Raw genomic sequence first — 20632 nt, 5'->3', positions numbered from 1 at the left:
AAAAAAATAAGAATGCACGCATTCACATCATTCATGTATCATGGTATCACATATCTATCATATTAAGATTTCCAATCTACAATGGTAAGACTCATTATTTGTGAAAGGATGTTGAAACTTGAAAGGCCAACTACCATGTTTTGATATATACTGAGACAAGCTCACCTTTTTTTTTTTTTTTTGTTATTTGACCCGTTATCAAAAGCTGTTATAATTCCCAAAAAGGTCTCAGCGGCCAATTAAAAAGGACAAGGTGAGTTCGTCTCATTATCAAAATATATTAGTGCAAATATCAGTAGCCTTTATCAAAATACACTCATTATTTTATGAAATTATTTTTTTCATGTAGAAAACAGAGTCTCTACTCAATTTGAATTCCGAGGGCAAACTACACGAATATAAGCATTTTGAGTACATGAGTAATCTTCCCCCACTGTGGAACCTCTTGGATTACCTTTGCTGCCGAATGTTGTCACACCAAAGTGTGTAACCCAGTAGAATCTCTTGTTTTCTCAATTGTGTTTATTTATATCTGATTTCTCACACTTAGATTATGAGAACCGGTTGTGAGTATACAACAGATTGTTGGACTCAAATTTACCTTTAGGCCTTGCACGTTTAAGACATGGCAACCAATTGTGAGTCCAAAAGTAATGGACCCAAATTATGTTTAATTTTGAGTACAGTAATTGGTTTTGGACTCACAATTGATTGCCATAATCTTAAATGAACATGGTCTTAATTTTGAGTCCAATAATCAGTTTTAGACTCACAATCAATTCTCAAAATCCCGGGGAAGTTCCCCACCCCTCTCTTATTCTCAAAAATATTATTTTATTTTATCTAGGCTTCTCTACATCTGAACTTTTTCCATTTTGTTAAGGAAAAGACAAGCTGAGTTTGTGCAATTAAAGCATGGTTGTGCTGATATCATTTCCCTTTGTTAATATACAAGGGCGGAGCTACATGTAGCAGTAGGGGGGCAGTTTCCCCTCTTGAGTTGGGCCAAATCCTTAATAGGCCGAACTCAATTGGACCCAGCTCCCTTTAAAATTTGAAGGCCTGCCCCCCTTACGCACAAGCCTGTATAAACTTGCCCCCTTATGTATAAATCCTGGCTCTGCCACTGTTAATATATATACTTGTTTTGATTATTTCCACATTGTTATTAGAATTTATCTTATTTTTTTGTATTTTATTAATAGATTTTGTATGTTGTGACTTTGTAAACCTCTAATCTTCTTATGCAATCTAGTTTTTATCTATTCCCTATTTTCCCTCTTTACCCATCGCTTTCACTGCATGTGACCGCAATCTTACCAAAATATCCCTGAAAAGTGAAAACAATTTAGAAATCGTAAATTTCTCACCTATTAAATCGACAATACAAATAAATTATACATGGGCATTTTTTAAGGGAGATGATTTTTTCGCCCCCCCACCCCCGAAGGATAATGCGCTACTGTGCCCCCTGTTAGCGCCCCTTGTTAGCCTGAATTGTGGGCAGACTTTTAAAGCTTCTTGCGTCAAGAAGGGCCAAGGGGGCGTATTTGCTACAACGGGGGTGAAAAAATCAACTCCTTTTTTTAAGGGAGATGTTATCAGCACTACCATATTTTGATGATCGCACTCCTCACTTTATTAAAAAGTAAGGTATGGTCAGCACCGTAGGATGATCCAAACCGTCTATTAGATGAGCCACAGCCTAAATAAGTTGTGCCCCAAAAATCATTTCCATAGGTTGATCCTAACCCTCCAATCTAGAGAGGATTAGGATCAACCCTCTAAGACTCCGTCCCTGTATAGATCGGAGGGATAGGATCAACCTATGGAAATGATTTTTAGGGCACAACATATTTAGGCTATGGCCCATCTAATGGACGGTTTGGATCATCCTATGGTACGGGCCATACCTTACTTTTTAATAAAGTGAGGAGTACAATCATCAAAATATGGTAGTGCTGATAACATTTTCCTTTTGAAATGTAATTAGAAGAGGTCTCATCGCTGGCAAAGTGGCAAACTCAAAAAAAACGCGAAAAGCCTTGCCGTATGCGGACGTGACTCGATTTCTTAAACAAGAGAAAGGAAAGCCCAAATTTAAAAAATAATTAATTTAGAGTCCGAGAAAAGGACTTTATATAAAGGGTTTCTGCCTACTAAATTCTCCCTCGCTGCTCCAACCACGAATATAACGATCCGTTTTAGGGCGCCAAAAATTCCGATCGGAAAATTCAGATCGCACGGTGACTAGCCGCCGGAATCTCGTTTTCCGGCAAGAATCTGACCAGTTTCCGGTAAGATTTGGAGATTGTCATCGATTCTCTGTTTTTTTTTCTGTTCTACGTGAGATTTTACGCCAGATCGGAGCTTTCGGTAGCTTTTTAGACACCTGACGATGTTTTCCTATTTTTTTCCGGACATTTTAATGTAGATCTCGAAAGGATTTCGGTAATGTAGGTAAGATCTTGTTTTTGTGATGTGTTGCTTTGAATTTCGCGCGATCCGGATCTGTTGCCTTAGATTCTTCGAGTAGTTTCTTTGTTTTGCTAAAAAGATTCAATTTTTGCTTATATTGTTCGAAATTCATCTGTTTTATGTAGATCTGGTTTTTCCGCCACGTATTCTATGAATTTCACGAGATTTCGGGTCAGTTTCGGATGTTTCTTCGACTCAATTCGTTGTTTTTAACGAGCTTTGGTTTTCAACAGCTGTTATGATCCTTTAACGTTTTTGTCTGTTTGTTCTTTTGAGAAGACCTGCTATTCCTTTTGATTTTTCACTACTTTGATTCTTCAGAGTTGTATTTTACAGAAAGCAGTGGTTAATTTCGACCTAATTCTCAGATCTGACCTTTGATTCTGTGATTTTCTTTAATAGGCCCTTAAAATTCCTTATTTTTACTACTATATCCCTTTCATCTTCCTTTCAGCACCATTTCAAGGTAAAAAAAAAAAAACCATGATGAGCGCTTTAGTAGTTTTTTGTAGGTTTTAAATTAGGGCATGCTTTTGGTCATTCTTTCTTTTAAATTTATCTGCAGTTGTTTCTACTGTCTAAAAAAGGACAGTCATAATTTAATGACATTTGAAATTTCGATTATTTCGTTGTTCTAAATGCAATCCCAAATTTAGGCGAAAGATTACAAATCATATTTATATCTGCAAATTGTTTCGATTTGGAAGCTTTGGGAAATTCAACGCTCTGGCGAAAATCCATTATGTATGTTAGCTGGAATTTGTTTCCTTGTTCCATGTAATATATAGTGACATATTTCCGTACTAATTTGGCACATTGGCCTTTGTTTCAACACCTGGTGCCCTCTTTTGGAACCCTTTCTCGACTAGGCTTTAAATTTCAGGATTTGGCTGGCCAAAATCCAGTCTGTATGTTGGCTGGAATTTGTATCCTTGTTCCATCTAAAATATACTACGTATTTCCTTACTAATTAGCACATTAGCTCTTGTTTCAACACCTGGTACTCTCTTTTGGAACCCTTTTTTGACTCTCTGGCTTTAAATCTCCCTGGTTTTCTTGTATTCCTATGGCAGAATTTGGTGTTCTCTCCTTCATAAAGCGGCTGGTAGAATCCGTGTCAAGTTCAGATGGACACCCGGCTGCTAACACCGATAACTAGTTCCTTGTCATGATTAGAAATAACAGGCATTAGGGTAGAGTTCCGTAAAGGAGTATCTTTTGTGATATCTAGATAAGGATAGGCTTGGTTACTACAGGTTGGCCAATGTTTCCCTTATGTTGCATTGCTTTCTGAGCATTTGATTTTTCGATCTACAGGAGAATTAGGTTTGACTGTTCGATCTACCGGAGAATTAGGGGCTTATATTTTCACCATGAAGGCGCTCATTCTCGTCGGAGGATTTGGTACACGGTTGCGTCCATTGACACTCAGTGTCCCCAAGCCACTTGTTGATTTTGCCAACAAGCCCATGATCCTGCATCAGGTATATTTCATAACGATTGTGTTTGTATTTAACGAAGAGATAGCCTTTTTCTGGATGCTAAGTGGGAAGATTCTTTTTATTTTCTCTTGAACATGTTGAATCTTGTTATACTCTTATTTCTTTCAATAATATTCAATTGGGTCTATTTTTTTGAGAAGGATTTTGAATGGCTAGATCTCTTTCAATCGCTGTGTATTGGATTTGAGGCGTTGTTACTCTAAGTTGTTTGAGTCTTTTGATGCGTTGATACTCTAAGTTGCCTGAGTCGTTTGATGCATTGATACTCTAAGTTGCTTGAGTCTTTTGATGCGTTGATACTCTAAGTTGCTTGAGTTCAAGCCTTGTTTTGAGGTGTTGATACTCAAATTGCTTGAGTCCAAGCCCTATATTTATGCAAGAGTTGCTTACTTCTCTAAATTCTCCATGAGATTTTTTTTAGAAACAAGTTTTCTGTCAACAGTATGAAAGTACTCCATATTTACCATTTAAGTTCATGGGTAAATTTCCTTTTGAATAGATTTTTGAGTATTCAATCTTCGTCTCTTGGATCTAATTCCTTTATTAATTGTAAGTCAGGTCAAACCACCATTAGCTTGAAAAAACTGTTTTTTATTGCCCACTGTAGAAGAAAGAACAAATTATTCTCATCTACTTTAATGAATTCTAATTTCAGGAGATGAATCCAACCTTCTTATACTACCCTTTGTTCTTCGCTTACATAGATTCTATATCCTATTGGATAACAAGGTTCTTGCAGTTTTAGCCTTATGTTTTGCAAAAATGAATGCTCTTCTTTTATTTCTCTGTTTATTTTCATAGATGAATCTTGTTCAATGTACTAACAATGAGTCATTTGTGTATATTACTTTTTGTCAGATCGAAGCTCTAAAAGCAATAGGCGTAACTGAAGTGGTTTTAGCCATCAATTACCAACCAGAGGTATAACAAACGAAACACCCATGCCATCCCATCAAACTATCAATACTCAATTAGATCACTTTGTAGCTAAATTTGTGTTTTTGCAGGTGATGATGAATTTCTTGAAGGAATTTGAGGCTAAACTTGGGATCAAGATTACCTGCTCACGAGAGACTGAGCCTCTCGGCACTGCAGGTCCACTAGCTCTCGCAAGAGACAAGCTGATTGATGATTCTGGTGAGCCGTTTTTCGTCCTCAACAGTGATGTCATCAGCGACTACCCACTTAAAGAAATGATTCAATTCCACAAAGCTCATGGTGGAGAGGCCTCCATCATGGTAACCAAGGTAATTCAAAATTTATTGCCCTTTGCTCTGTTTCTCGAGTACGCTCTTCCATGAAAAAAGCTTCTAAACAAGTTTCTATATTGATAGGTGGATGAGCCATCCAAATATGGTGTCGTGGTCATGGAGGAGGCAACTGGAAAGGTGGAAAAATTCGTTGAAAAACCAAAAATATTCGTTGGTAACAAAATCAACGCAGGGATCTACCTTCTGAACCCCTCTGTTCTTGATCGGATCCAACTGAGACCGACCTCGATTGAGAAAGAAGTATTCCCTAATATTGCCAAGGAGCAAAAGCTCTACGGCATGGTCTTACCAGGATTCTGGATGGATATTGGACAGCCAAGGGACTACATCACAGGCTTGAGACTGTATTTGGCTTCATTGCGCAAGAAATCCTCCTCTCAATTGGCCATTGGCCCACACATTGTTGGAAACGTCTTGGTTCATGAGAGTGCAGTGATTGGGGAGGGGTGTCTGATCGGGCCCGACGTCGCTATTGGTCCAGGCTGCGTGGTCGAGTCTGGAGTGAGGCTTTCACGATGCACCGTGATGCGCGGGGTCCGTATCAAGAAGCACGCGTGCATCTCCAGCAGTATCATCGGTTGGCACTCGACGGTCGGGCAATGGGCCCGTGTTGAGAATATGACTATCCTCGGAGAAGATGTTCATGTTTGTGATGAGATATACAGCAATGGAGGTGTTGTCCTCCCTCACAAGGAGATAAAATCCAGCATCTTGAAGCCCGAAATCGTTATGTGAAGCTCCAAAACACTATGATGGTTCAGTTCATTTGTGGTGTTGAATGCAAAGAGGTCTGCTTGAGAGTGTGATTGTAAACATGGTAGGTTTGTTTTGTCTTTTCATTTTCGGTCTTGTTTGCAAGTGTAAAACTTATGTCTGTCTTTAGTATTTCTCAGTTTGAAGAGAGAAGCTTTGAGGTGGAAAGAATAATTTATATCCATGTTTCCTTTTTCGGATATGTATATTGGTTAGTTGTTGTGTTGATATTAATTGGAAAACTTTGTGTATATGCAATGCTTATGATAGTGTTTTTTTGGTCTCCCACTTTAATTTTTGTTGATGTGGAACTTCATGGATTTGCGTAGGGCTGCAACTCGAGCCGGGTTTTACCCGACCCGCATCGACCCGACCTGAAAATAGCCTGGGTTGGGTTCAGGTTTCATGGGTTTCGGGTCGAGCCGGGTTGAGCATTCAAAAGCCCGCATGAATCTCGGGTCGAGCCGGGTTTGAAGGGGCCCGACCCGACCCGAGTTACATAAGTTATAGTATGTACATTTTTTTCTATTGTTAGTTAAAAGTTAAAAGTGAAAACTCACGCACCCACTGTTATTGTATGTGAGTGTAATTTCTGCTTCTATGAGTTGAGTTGATTAAAGTGTTTGATTCAGCATTGTTTGATTGTAATTACAACATTGTTTGATTATAGCATTGTTTGATTCAAGTGTAATGTGAGTGTAATTACATCATTGTTTGATTCAAGTGTAATTTCTACTTCTATGAGTTGAGTTGCCTTGCCAAACAAGAATTTTCCTTAAAAAATTGCGTCAACGTGAAAAAACACGACCCGACCTGACCCCGAGATTTATCATGGGTAGGGCCGGGTTTGGGAATCGTGGGTTTTCCGAAAAAAAACCCAACCCGACCCGAACCGAGATATTTCTCGGGTAGGGTTGGGTTCTCCAAAACCCGACCCGCCCGACCCGAGTTGCAGCCCTAGATCTGCACTCCAATGTATTAAACCCTAAAACCCATAGTTTCAACCTACACAGATTTACACGCCAATGTATTAAACCCTAAAACCCATAGTTTCAACTCTCTTGTGTCATTGTTTGACTCACCCGAGGTTGAGTTTTTATTCATGTTTGCTTTTTGCCTAAAAAAAGTCGCTCAAAATTCCTTTGACTCTCTCATAGTTATGACTATATCAACAGAGGGCACGATCTTGCCACACCGACAACTAGGGTTTGCTTTGGCCACACTTAAGCATGTATTATCAAATAAAATTTCAGCCTTGTTGTACACTTCTTTTGGTTAAAATCCCATTTACACTCCAGTCGGAGCTCTTATTGGGAAAAGTGAGCAGTTGGAGCTCTTATTGGGAAAAGTGAGCGTACTGGGTCGAGTAGATAAGCTTATCTACTCGGTCGGCTAAAACAGTGGAGGCCCACATTTTTTGGGTGATCCAAACCATTCATTTGAAAAGTCCTTACCTAGATAGGGTGTCCACAAAAAATCAGCCTCATAGGATCATCCTAACCTATCCAAATGTGGAGGGAAAATGAGTTAGGATGATCCTATGTATCTGATTTTTTGTGGACACTCTATGTAGGTAAGGGCCTTTCAAATGAATAGTTTGGATCACCCAAACAATGTGGGCCCGCACTGTTTGTAGCTCGACCGATGAGTACGCTCACTTTTCCGTTATATTTTATATTCCCATGGCATCTTTTTATATAAAATATTAGAGAATAGTCTATCACCACCGTCCTTTTTTGGTCCGGAGAACACTTAGGGCCCGTTTGGATACTTCATATTTTGTATTTGGATTTGAAATTGAGTTTTGAATATAAAATGAGAGAGAGAGAGAGAAAAGAGGGTACTTCCAACCGGAGGGAAGAGGGTGAAGGAAACTGCCATATAAGTGGTTTGTAATGTAGTGATAGGAAAGACGCATGAATGTGGAAAGGCAGCAGCTCTAAGGAATGCCTTGTTCCTTGTCCTATTACCTGCCTTTAAATTTCTGGCTTTGATTTGTGGTTTGTGTGGTAGCAATCCAAATACCTCCACATCCACATTAAATTTCCATTTACTCTCCATAATGGGAGCAATCAAAGCCACGTCTAACGACCTTTCTCTTCTGTTGACAGTACGGACAGCACATGCCAACCACGTGGGAGGGCAGGAGATGAATATTTTTTTATTTTTGAATGAAACAAAGTTTCTATCGGCAATGAACAAGGAGATGACTACTTTTGCTGTGCTACGTGTATTTCTTTATAACCTTTTTTCAAAGGGAAACACATGAAGAGCATTTCTTTGCTATAGGACAAATTTCAAATTGGAAACCCACTAGCCTAAGACATGGGGCCCGAGAGAGAGAGAGAGAGAGAGAGAGAGAGAGTAATCATGGGTTATTAGGGATAACGATGTGTATATATTATATGGGATGGGATTTGCTAGGCAATTTCCAGGAAATTGGAAATTGCCATCTGCAAGCTCACTTTTGCAGGAGAATGAAGCCACCTCAGATTAATTAAATGAATACGACAAAATTTGCTAAAAAGTGAGCCTCTGTGGCTCTTGTCTCCTGCAATTGTACCGTAAAATTGGCTTTCCTTGAAATGGCCTAGCAAATCCCATATTATAATATCATTACTCACTGCAGATTCTGCAAGCATCAGATTTTATAAGATGATGCTTGATAATTATATATCAAAGATTATCTACGTAGTAGACTTAAAATACTTTATAAATAACTATGTACTATAATATTTTATCACCAAGGTTGTCTACCAACTCTTATTCTTATGCTAATATCGTATAATATCTATTCTTTTGTACCAAGGGAAAATAGTTGTCTAGTACTCTAATATCTTATCACTGAGGTTTTCTACTGTTCCGTTTTCAACCGACAATCGAGATCTTAGGAATGCTAGACCGTGTCGAGTGGATCCTATATCTTCTCCAGCTTCACATCCTTTCCCTTCGATTCCTTAATCAGGCATTATTGAACAAGGATGTCCTTCATCCTCATAAATTGTCCTTTATGTCAAATCTGTAAGTGTTGAACTATGTCTATGTAGAACTCGATTTTACTGTCATCTCATATCACCCTCGATGCGAAGTTCTACGTCAAATGAGAATTTCTCGAACAACCTTTCTACCCTCAAGGATTACTCTAACTACGATACAACCACAACGATAGCCCCAACGTCGCTCTGATATCAATTGTTGAGAAAATCTGCCAATCCAAATATGATTCGATCGTGCACATGTAAATGGAAAAGTAAAATAAACACAAACCACAAGATGAATACCGACAGTTTACATGGTTCGCCATCGTATGCAACCTAGATACCCATCTCTACACCAACTACAAAAGAGACCATACGCATGTGCACGCCACTCCATTTCCATCCAGCCATCGAGATGTTAGGAACACTAGTTACCATGTCCCTCACTAGACGATATAATCCTATACACTCGGTATTCATCATCTTTTCCGACTTCTCATCATTTTCATTCAACGCCTTAATCAGGCCCTATTGAACAAGGATGTCCTTCACCGTCATCTCCCATAAGGTGAAATTGCCCCTTTGTTGAACATGTCAATGTTGAATGAGGTAAAACTCAATTTTACTGTCATCTCATATCACTCTCAATGTGAAGACCTCAAACGAGAATTTCTCGGACAATCTTTCTACCCTAAAAAATCGTTGTAACCACAACACCCACGAACGTTTCACCTATGCACAACGATTGTTCCAACCTCACTTCGATATCACTTGTTGAGAAATTCACCAGTCCAAATCTGATCCGATTGTGCACAAGTACGGAAAAGTAAAATAAATATAAGCCATAAGATGAACACCAAGAGTTTACGTGGTTCGGCCAAGACACCTATGTCAATGGGCGAGAACGCAATCTTCCACTATGAGAAAGCAAAATTACAAAGACCACAACGGGTTAACCCAAACCCAAAAACCCGCAAACCGCCAACCGCCAACCGCCAACCGCCAACCGCCAACCTATGCCTTATCAATCAAGACCGCAAACAAAAGAAACCTGAGAAGAATCACTCCTCTCTCTCTCTCTCTCTCTCTCTCTCTCTCTCTCTCACGCCCACTCCAAATCCGATCCGATTGTGCACAAGTACAGAAAAGTAAAATAAATATAGACCACAAGATGAATACCGAGAGTTTACGTGGTTCGGCCAAGATGCCTATGTCAACGGGCGAGAACACAATCTTCCACTATGAGAAAGCAAAATTACAAAGACCACAACGGGTTCGCCCAAACCCGAAAACCCGCAAACCGCCAACCTTTGCCTTCTCAATCAAGACCGCAAACAAAAGAAACCCGAGAAGAATCTCTCTCTCTCTCTCTCTCTCTCTCTCTCTCTCTCTCTCCCTTCTCTTTTTCTCTTTTTCTCTTTTTCTCTTTTTCACTCTCACGCCCACACTTCTGTGCAGCCGCCACACAAAGGGCCTCTCAAGAGAAAAAAGCCTCCGCATTTTTATACCTTAGGTTTTACAAAACCTAAAAAACACAACTTTCATGTTTTACCTTCCGACCACATGGAATTCACAAACCTAGTCAAATAGGAAAGTGGTAGTGGGAAACAAGGCAACTTTCCCGATAGGGAGTCTTAAGTTATGTTTGGAGTTTTCATTTGCGAGCCTATATTTTACTCAATTAAGAGTCCATGCTTTAGTGAACTTAAGACTCCATGTTAGTGAACATATAGTTGGGGTTTATGTCTTGGAGATGTGGAAAAAGTGGAGTTATCTAGGGTGGAAAGTCTATTGTAGGTCTTTGGCCATTCTAAAGAGAGAAATTGAATGAAGAATATGTGTTTGCCCTTGCAGCTAATGGATGTGATATTCCATCTTCTGGGTACGATGTCTTAGCTCCTATCCGACATAAGTTTCTTCATACCCTTTTGATCTTAAAATACCTCTACATCTGTTTCCCTTACCATTAAACTTCCTGCAATCAGTCAATTTCACAGAATTCTAGTCATTGATCTAAAAGGCGAATTTGACCTACAATTGAGGAATTCCCTCTTTTTTAAGATTGTTCTCCTAAACTCAAATTTTAGGCTGATCCAACTATTGCATCTGAAACTAAGATGAGATAGGAGCAATCAAATTGAGGTAGAAACTTCTAGCGAAGGCTGGACAGCTAAAAGGTGGTCAGAAGTGTTAATTGGGCTTTCTAAATTTTTTTTTTTATTGAACTCAAAAATAGGGTTTTAATGGGAAACAAAGAAATTCTCAAAATTAGACAAAAAAGGTGGCCCAGTGCACGAGGCTCCCGCCATTGCGAAACTTGCCTAGAATCGACAACTGTTGGATCTTCACAACTTTAGGAAATTTGCTAGGATTGGTTGTTAAGATGCTAGGATTGGTTGTTAAGATGATGCAGATATTCCAATCGCAATTGCAGGTTGATCAGACTATTGATCAAGAGCTTCATAAATATTGAAAAAACTCTCGGAGTCGATCCCAAAACAAATTAAAGAGATAAAATTTTAATAGGCATGTCACCCTGGTAAAACATTATGAGAGATCAATTGCACCTGCATCACCTCATATACAAGATAACCAAAGCATCTACAAAGCGCTTGTTTGCCAGATCATAATATCCATGACACTGCACATCACCCAAGAAATGTTCAAAAGAGCCACAAACAAAAGCTGCCTTTTACCCGACAAAATATTTTACTAACTAGGGACTTAATGGCAAAAATCCCAAGCATGAACAAGCATTACTATGTGTTCCACTGTTCACCGTTAGTTAATTTGGTCATTGTTGACAAACAAAGAGAATGTTACAGACATAACATATACAAAAAGTAATGGGGAATCCACAAACTGAGTCACTAAATAGAGGCCAAGAGCCAAAACATGACTAAAGAAGACAAGGCAATAAGCAACCAAGTGATGAAACCTAAAGCTACGGAGATTTGGAACCTGTTACAAGGGAGGAAGAGAATAGTTCTGCAGTAGTTTGTGTCTCTCGCAAACAGAACCGACACCCCGGCCGACGAGCATGCTGCTGCAAGTGATAGGGTTGCGGTCACCTGCCGTAAATAATATCAGTTTAGTTAAACAATTTTCTAAACAATAAGAAAGAATAATATGTATTCGAATCCAAAACAAGGATATTATAGTTGAACAATTCTCAATCTCACTGTCCGGAAGTCACATTCAATAAAAACAAATAAGAAAGACCACCACAAGATTGCACTCTACAACCAGTATAGTATACATAACAGAGTGACTGACACTCGAAGAAGAGATGTAAGGGGTGAAAAACTAGGATGGGTGTCTCATAAGTCTAGTATGCTCCTATTGTCATAACTATAAAGACTATGGGTGCTTTCATACAAATTACCTATTGCTGAAGTAACTGATGATTGAGTTCAGGGCAATATGAAAAGGACGATACCAGGCTAGTTCCGACATGGGATGCCAAGGGGGAAATCCTGGTGGACAATCAGTGTTATCAAAGAGGTTCTGAACCCCCCAAGAAAAGGTATTGGTTGGTTTGCAAGTTTGAGAACCTATATCCCCACAAAGAAGTATTCTGACACAAAAGGTAAGATGACATAGCAGAACCACTTGTCATCAGGTCATGGTTTAAGGGCTCACTTTGCATATATAATATAATGGAAACTAATTTAATTAGTATCCCTTAAACAAATAACACAATTTGTTGTGAAGATAAAGTAGAACATTTGTAGAGGAATGTAAAAATCTTTCAGAAAAAAAAAGTAGAACAATTCGCTCCCTTAGTTGTGGTTGTGGGTAGAGGAAATAGGGTTTATATATGTATGGAGAGAAAATGGGTATGATTTTCCCATAATTCCAATTGTGCCAGATGAGGAGGATATTATTGAGACTTTTAGCAGAGGGATATCAGAGGACTACTTGGTAGAGGATGACTTCGCAGATGAGGATCTTGGACTGGAGCGGCCCATTGCTATCGTGCCAGTCCAAGAGCAGTATATCGAGATATTTCCAACTACTTTTATCTTTATGAGGGATTTGCGCTTCCATTATTCTTCGAATGTGGTTTTCATATTTCTATTCCACCACCACCTCAGATCCACTTCCAGAGTACCAATGCCCTTCTAGAGTACCATGGGCATTGCTGCGAATAGGTGACTATTATGGAGTTATGGTTCTCAACCATCAAATAACCAACTCAGATCATGTAAATGAAAATTATGGGAACAGGATACCCTTTAAATTAAAGATCATCAAGAGCCACCTCAGATGGCCTTAAATTGCAACCACAACGCTGTTCTGTAGAACCATTGTTGGTGCTTTCAGATACCAAGAGTGATGTCAACTGGTTATGGATTGAGTGAAAATAGCTTCTTCCACGAGTTCTTCAATTGCATGTCCAGAATGCCAACTGGTCTTCATTAGACTCAGTTTTTTGCACATGTTTCACTTGGTCTTGTGCTGACGCTTGTTAAGGCCCTTGCTTGAAGCTGTCTTGTAAGTTGAATAGTCTAGGTGGTGGTGTGCTAGAATCTATGATTTGTGGACACGGACACGGAGTGTCTGACACGGCGAACTCCCAAAATTTAGAAACGGGGATACGCCTAAAATATAAGGTTACATATAATCATGATTTGTGGACACTGATTCGTGTGCCGAGTTTCGACAAGGTATGAGGCATCTAACATGGCAAACCCTAAAAATCTATAAATAGTGTCACACTCAAACACATACATAAATATAAAGTTACAGTCACTTCTACCAGTACACTTAAAAGTGTCTAAAGGAGTGTCAACACGTGTGGACACAGGTGTCGTGTCCGACACGACACGTGTGTGGGCAATAAATTCAAAGTGTCGGCCAAATCATAGGCTAGAATACAGTGTAGAGAGTCTCTGGCTCAATTGTATAGTTTTTAGCTGATTAGTTAATATGGCTGACTGATCGTCCATTGCCAGTCAAAGATTTCATAGCCTAGGAGTACATTGGAGACATGGCTGCAAAGAACACCAAGTCCCTTCCCTTAAGTAGGATATCTTTTCAAGAACGAGAGTGGGATGGGTATATGAAAGATGATTATGAGCAGGATTTTACATACCTACTAGTCTCTAGATATTCTTCGCACTTGTATGGTGATAGATGGATGAAGATCCCTGAGTTCCATCGGGAAATGGAAGATGATGAGATCTTTGATTGGATGAGCATTGTTGAGGAGGTTTTCTGGATCTAGAGAGTTCGTCCATATCATCAGGTACCTTTGGTCGCTTCCCGATTCCGAGGTGAGGCGCGTGCATGGTGGAGTAGCTTACTACATCGTCGACAGGAGATTGACAATCCGCCGATTCGGACATGGGATGAGATGAAGAAGGCACTTGAGCTCGAGTTGATTCCATACTATTATCCGCATTTGACGCGACAGAGGTCTAGGATGCAGGAGACGATTCCATTACCTTCACCACCAGTTCGACATGTTGTCATTCCATCCACTACTGTTAGAGCACCAGTGAGATGTATTTGGTGTGGTATGTTTGACCATGATATGTGGAGCTGTCCCACTCGATGTCTATCTCCACCTATTGCCACTACTACTGATGCTGATGATGAGAAGAGTGTCAGGATGTGGTAGAGAAGACCATTTTTCTAGAGCCACTCACGGACGGTGATGAGCTTAGCATTAGTGACGATGATGATGCTGGTGATGCGCCAATTGTTGATGATGATGAGGCCGATAGTGGCATTGATATTGTGGTAGAGCATGCCGATTCAGAGCCTATTGCAGACATAGAGGCCATGGTGAGCATTGTGACTGATCATGTAGGTGCCTTGACACTTATAGATGAAGATGAGGAGCGTCGAGATGCGACAGTTGCAATTGAGCCTAGTTCTCCTATATTCGCAGGGTAGATACCAGCAGATGTGCCACATGTTGAGATGATCCTGCCCATAGTCATTGCAGACGAGACCATTGATGCGTATGGTGGTCTACTACTTCTCCGCTATTGTCGGTCGATCTTTGATTTGATATAAGATACTACTCTTCCATTCCACCACGCTTGCCAGGATGGGCCACTTTTGCTGAGTTACGTGTGGTGGATTGTCTTTGATGGCCTTCAACTCCTACTGCGAGGGTGGGTCATTTACGTATTTGACCCGGGCGGACTACCACGACAGCAAGGCTGATGGGGAACTTGAGGATGAGTTCTTTCAAGAAAAGGAGTTTGATGCAGGAGCATCCCCTTTGGATTTACTACATCGGACCATATTTTCTCATTAGTATAGGATTTTCTTTTGTTTAGTGGTAGTTTGGTTATTTTATTGGTTTTCATGTGCTTTTATGTCATTTTGAACTAGTAGGGGTAGTTTGGTTATTTTGTGTTATAATTGTCCTTTTTAGTCATTTTAGCTTAAGTAGGGGCATAGTTGTCTTTCACATTGTCTGAGCAGCCTATAAAAGGCATTTCCCTCTCATTTTGTAATAGCTTCGATTTGAATTTGAAATTTGAAAAAGGAATCTCAGATTTAAGAAATTGAAGGGAAATTTCTCCATGTAAGGAGAAGGTTTTCTTGTGTTTTTCTCATGGAATTGAGGGTTTAAAGCTGGAATTTTCAGCTTATTCTTCTAATCCAAGCTATTTTCTCCTTGTGAATCAAGGATATTTTGGTTTTCTTGAAGATATTGCAGCCCCTTGCAAGATCCTAAATCAAATTGAAGAAGAAAACACACACAAAAAAAATGAAGATCTGGTCAGTATTTTCATCCCTACACAATCGGAGATCCGATCCGCAAGATCACCGGTAAATCGCTTCCACGGCCATTTTCATCAACTAGTCACTTGTAGAATAGTCAGGTATTATTATTTATAAGAGAAAAAAAAGTGTTCCGATTTGTATGTCATGAGAAACAAAATAATGTCAGGAGATGTGCTGCAACAAAATATGTTCCACTGGCCCTGATCGGCATCTAACAGCAAGTGCCCACGCACAAGCAAACAAATAGGCTATCACGTAGGAATGCCATGCTGTAAGGAGCAAATCAGGTTGTGCTGGAGGCCTCTTTTGTTAGAACATATTTCCTGCCATTTTATACTAAATTGTAAGGCACAAAATATATGAATGAACATTTTTCCAAATTTGACTATCAAAAAAAATTTTGGTAAATGAATCGCTCTTTTCTCAAGAATGCATCTGCCTAACTTCTGTAAGAGCATGTTCATGTGAGTTGTGCAGTTCATAAGGGCAAAATAAATGAGAGCTTAGAAAGGACAATTAATTACCCAGTCCCCAACCACAAACAGGCTCACTAAGACAGGATTTTGAAGGTCTCTCTTAATCCTCAGAGCATAGACGTCAAGACCTGCTAGTCCCAGGCTCCACAGCACTTGGAGCCCCATAGAAGCAATCAAATAGCTGATGCAAAGTATAACAATGTCAAAGCATATGGCTGAATGGAAGCAACAACACCTTAACAGTTTCTTGCATGTATAAACTAACTTATTAGAAAGAAAATCTGAAACACATGAGGAGCTTAAGAAGGTCAGCAAGAACAGAACAAATATCACATTCAACATTATTTGAGTAGCAAAGGGCATCTGATCTGCAGAGCGTCCGATATGCTCACTTTTAAGCCCATAAAATGAATTATTTTGAGCTTAAGGGTGTTTGTACGAACAATCAAAGATGCTACTAGTTGAGTCATAGTTAGCAAAAACGGCATTTTTTTGCCGTTTAAAACTTTTACAATAAAAAATATTAAACACGTTTTAAACGTATTAAACACGTTTTTGGGGCAACTTTCCAACTTTAACCCTACTATTTTTGTAAATTACAAAGTTTTGAATGCATTTTTATGTGTTTCCATTTTTTGACTACGTTTTTTTGAACCAAAACCGTATTAAACTTTTTGCCGTCCTGTTTTATTGCCAAATGACGTTTTGCTAACTATGGTTGAGATCAAGGTTTATTCACCATGTATTCATGTGTTCTAGTGTCTCAAGTCATAAGAACCAAAGCTTAAGATAAAATGCCATTCCATGACACAATCTTGAATAAAATAATAGCCTGTTTCGACACCTGCACAATTAAAAAATGACCCAATTCATTGCTGCCTAATTTGTGAATGAGGAGAAAAACACTTCTCTGGAAAGATCATTTTATTTGCAAATTGGAATGGGAATTCACATTAAATGACATTTCTCTGATTCTGTTTTCACGGATGGACCGATGACCCAACCCACAAATGAGATGATTTAAGTATGCCTTAATTCACGAATTGGTGGCTGTCCAAACAGGCCCTAACTCCGAGGCGTAGCAGGCAGCTATATATTGGGGCTACCCTCCTCCTGGATCCAAGTGCATGAATCACAAATTCAGCAATTAATGACTACTCCTGTGTGGCTTTACAAAACAACGAAAATTTCAGGTAGGATATCCAGTGTTTTGCTGTTCTTTGCATACTGGGAACAAGAAAAAAGAACCGATGTAGACAATTTCTTCTTAGAGACAAGTTCTAGAACATACAATGCAACAGCCCCACTAAAACCTACAAACAGTTAAAGGAGGAGATGTGCTCCATCCAACAAGAATATAAATTTTTTCTTCCTCTACTTAAGCTATTTGGATCAATTTGTGCACATGGATCCTCCATTAAGCAATTCCATTATGTTTAAACATCATAGTACAATGGTTGGCTATTGAAACATGAAAGGTCATACGTCTAGAGCTTGAGCAAATTCAGGCATGGATTTTGCATCAATCAACTCTTTCGAACATTGATGATGCTTTGTTTGAACTTATGCCAGTACAAACTTACCTAGCATCCAAAGAGTTACTTCCACCTTTCTTTTGAAACGGTCACTACACTACTCAAATAAAACTTTTAAGATGGACCTTGAATTCTTGACAGAGGAACTTCTTCTAGTATACGGTATACCAAACAATTTGAAGGAATTTGGGCATAAGACAATTAGCCCAAAGCCAAAGAATAAGATCCAGAACTCAACTTCAATTGTATCTGAAGGGACTTATGAGTACTACAAGGCATGATGACTATGGGAGCTTCTACTACACCTACCTGCCTTCACCTAACCTTGAAGCAAATTCAACAGATTGACGAGCCCAGTTTACACTCCCGCCTGTCTACCATTTTTAGCAATGTGTTAGAAAAGATCTTTCCTATCTGTCGACGAGGGCCTCACAACCCCTCTATGCTAACAAGGGGTGAGCAAGGAATACACAAATTGAAAATCAAGGACAAACTTGTTATCTTTGAGAAAAACGCCATCGGTATAAACCTCTACTGAAAGGGCCCACTTTGTCTGCAGCATCTGGGTATGTCATTTACTATCATGACAAGCCCTTTTTACGTAAAAGGCTTTTGCGTCTTTTTATCCGTAACGTAGGTGAGATGATCTTCCCAAGTAATGCCACTATTGCCATTATTTTGATTACTTGTTGCATTAGCCATTAATTTAAGACAAAAGGATTTGGGCCATTTGCTCACATAAGCTAAAGAGCACGCACCAACAAAAGCAAAAAAAATAAAATAAAAATACACCATAAATATCAAATTCCTACAAAACCATATAGAACACTAAAACATTAAAAAGAAAACAAAAAGAAACTACTAATTACAGTTAGAAAAGAAGAAGAAAGATAGTACATTCAATTTATACGAACAAATATCAAGAAACTGAACATATAAAGGATTGTATAGTCAATTTATTGGAAGAAATATCAAGAAACTGAACATATAACAATAGAAAGAATTGAAAAGACAAAGAATGATACCAAAAAGCAGAGTAATTTGAAAATCCAGAAGATGAAACCATGGCTCCGATCGAAGCTGCAGCGAACAGACACTGTCCTGTCCTTAACAGAAGCCCTGTTACCGTACCAGGTCCCCCAACTAAGCTCTTCATTTCCCCTTCTAAGGGCCTTTCCTCTAAAATGAAAGGCCCTGTAAAACCCTAGATATCAGATTTCAAACCCTAAGGCACTGTAAAACCCTAGAAACCAGATTTCAATCCCTTCCCATCTGAATCTCCACCATTTTCACCAATCTAGCTACCGATTTCGAATAGGCAGAAGACCGATTAGGGTTTAACGTTGATGAAATCAGATGCAGGAGAGAAATCTTTCCACTGGAACGTTGGGTTCTGTAAAACCCTAGAAATTCTGCCTCGTATGAATTTTAAAATCTTCGGAGCGTTTTTCGCTTTTCTTTTGCTTTTTGGGCCGACGATAAATTCGCACCCCCTGTAGGATAATTCGCTACCCTCTAAAGTGTACTTACGTAAAAAAGTGCAACAATTTATGTCAAGAAGGGTGCGAATTATCATATAGTGGGTGCGAATTTATCATCTCCCTTGTTTTTTCGTGTTTAACTTTTCCTTGTGTTTGTGTTCGGAATGATGGAAGCCTGGGCAAGGTTTTGAGAGCCTTCCTTTGTCGGTAAAAAGTCACGGGGTTTTGGACTCCTCCGGACCACAATTGTTTAGTACTCCATCAATCTTGACCCTACACGTGGTAATCAAAGTGCAATTCGATTAGAAGAGTCCATCATTCAAGGAGGTGATCCTTGGAAGAAAAGGGGGCGAATATATTTTCTCTCTGATAGTAATCATATTTAGTAGGGCTGCAACTCGGGTCGGTCGGGTCGGGTCGGGTCGGGTTTTTTCTGGAAAACCCACGATTCCCAAACCCGGCCCTACCCATGATAAATCTCGGGTCGGGTCGGTTCGGGTCGGGTTTTTTCACGTTGACGCAATTTTTTAAGTAAAATTCTTGTTTGGCAAGGCAACTCAACTCATAGAAGCAGAAATTACACTCACATGACACTTGAATCAAACAATGATGTAATTACACTCACATTACACTTGAATCAAACAATGTTGTAATCAAACAATGTTGTAATTACAATCAAACAATGCTGAATCAAACACTTGAATCAACTCAATTCATAGAAGCAGAAATTACACTCACATACAATAACAGTGGATGCGTGGGTTTTCACTTTTAACTTTTAACTAACAATAGAAAAAAATGCACATACTATAACTTATGTAACTCGGGTCGGGTCGGGTCGGGCCCCTTCAAACCCGGCTCGACCCGAGATTCATGCGGGCTTTTGAATGCTCAACCCGGCTCGACTCGAAACCCATTAAACCTGAACCCAACCCAGGCTATTTTCGGGTCGGGTCGATGCGGGTCGGGTAAAACCCGGCTCGAGTTGCAGCCCTAATATTTAGCAAGCAAGAGCCACCTTCTTCTATTATTTCTTAAAGTCGTAGGTTTATGTTAATTGTTTGTTATGGTCTCAAAATTAAGTTTAATTTGGAGTCTAATATTAGGTATATTTTGCTCAGTTGGGCGGACTGAGCAAAATCAATTATGCATATGGACCATCTAATAATAGGTTCATTTTGCTCGTTAGAGATTTTATTTGGAGTCTAACGAGATGAGATCTATGTATTTTGCTCAATTTTGGACTAAAAATCAATTCAATCAATTACCAAAAGCCAAGAGGTTCATGGCTTTGGGGTTTTACTATATAAGGTTTTTACATTGGGTCATTGTAAGGATCTTATAACAGACCGTGCATTGCCCTTTAGACAGATAAAAAAGCTTAGGGGGGACTGCATTGGATACTTCC

General features: G+C 39.4%; 2 protein-coding genes across 3 annotated transcripts; one reads left to right on the top strand and one right to left on the bottom strand.

Moving 5' to 3' along the window:
• The first annotated feature begins 2139 nt into the window (after positions 1–2139).
• On the top strand, positions 2140–6255 carry LOC143851023 (mannose-1-phosphate guanylyltransferase 1). 2 transcript variants are annotated; one of them, XM_077360348.1, is made up of 6 exons: positions 2156–2297; positions 3552–3671; positions 3796–3962; positions 4839–4901; positions 4988–5227; positions 5315–6255. In XM_077360348.1, exons 3-6 carry the CDS (start codon positions 3852–3854, stop codon positions 5984–5986), a joined length of 1086 nt encoding a protein of 361 aa, XP_077216463.1. In that variant the 5' UTR covers positions 2156–2297; positions 3552–3671; positions 3796–3851; the 3' UTR covers positions 5987–6255. The 2 variants fall into 2 exon arrangements, with proteins under 2 accessions (XP_077216462.1, XP_077216463.1); XM_077360347.1 differs by lacking the exon at positions 3552–3671 and having other exon boundaries at positions 2140–2297.
• Positions 6256–11485: 5230 nt separating this feature from the next.
• LOC143851718 (CASP-like protein 5B2) lies at positions 11486–19400 on the bottom strand. The gene is made up of 3 exons (XM_077361200.1): positions 18769–19400; positions 16257–16389; positions 11486–12053 (listed from the first exon to the last, which is right to left on the bottom strand). The coding sequence occupies exons 1-3, from the start codon at positions 18897–18899 to the stop codon at positions 11853–11855; spliced, it is 465 nt and encodes a 154-aa protein (XP_077217315.1). The 5' UTR covers positions 18900–19400; the 3' UTR covers positions 11486–11852.
• Positions 19401–20632: the final 1232 nt, after the last annotated feature.

This window comes from Tasmannia lanceolata, unplaced genomic scaffold (assembly GCF_043159265.1).
Source record: "Tasmannia lanceolata isolate RefF3 unplaced genomic scaffold, GAP_Taslan_0.1 ptg000018l, whole genome shotgun sequence".
Taxonomy (NCBI): Eukaryota; Viridiplantae; Streptophyta; class Magnoliopsida; order Canellales; family Winteraceae; genus Tasmannia; species Tasmannia lanceolata.
This window is presented reverse-complemented; position numbering and strand designations above follow the sequence as displayed.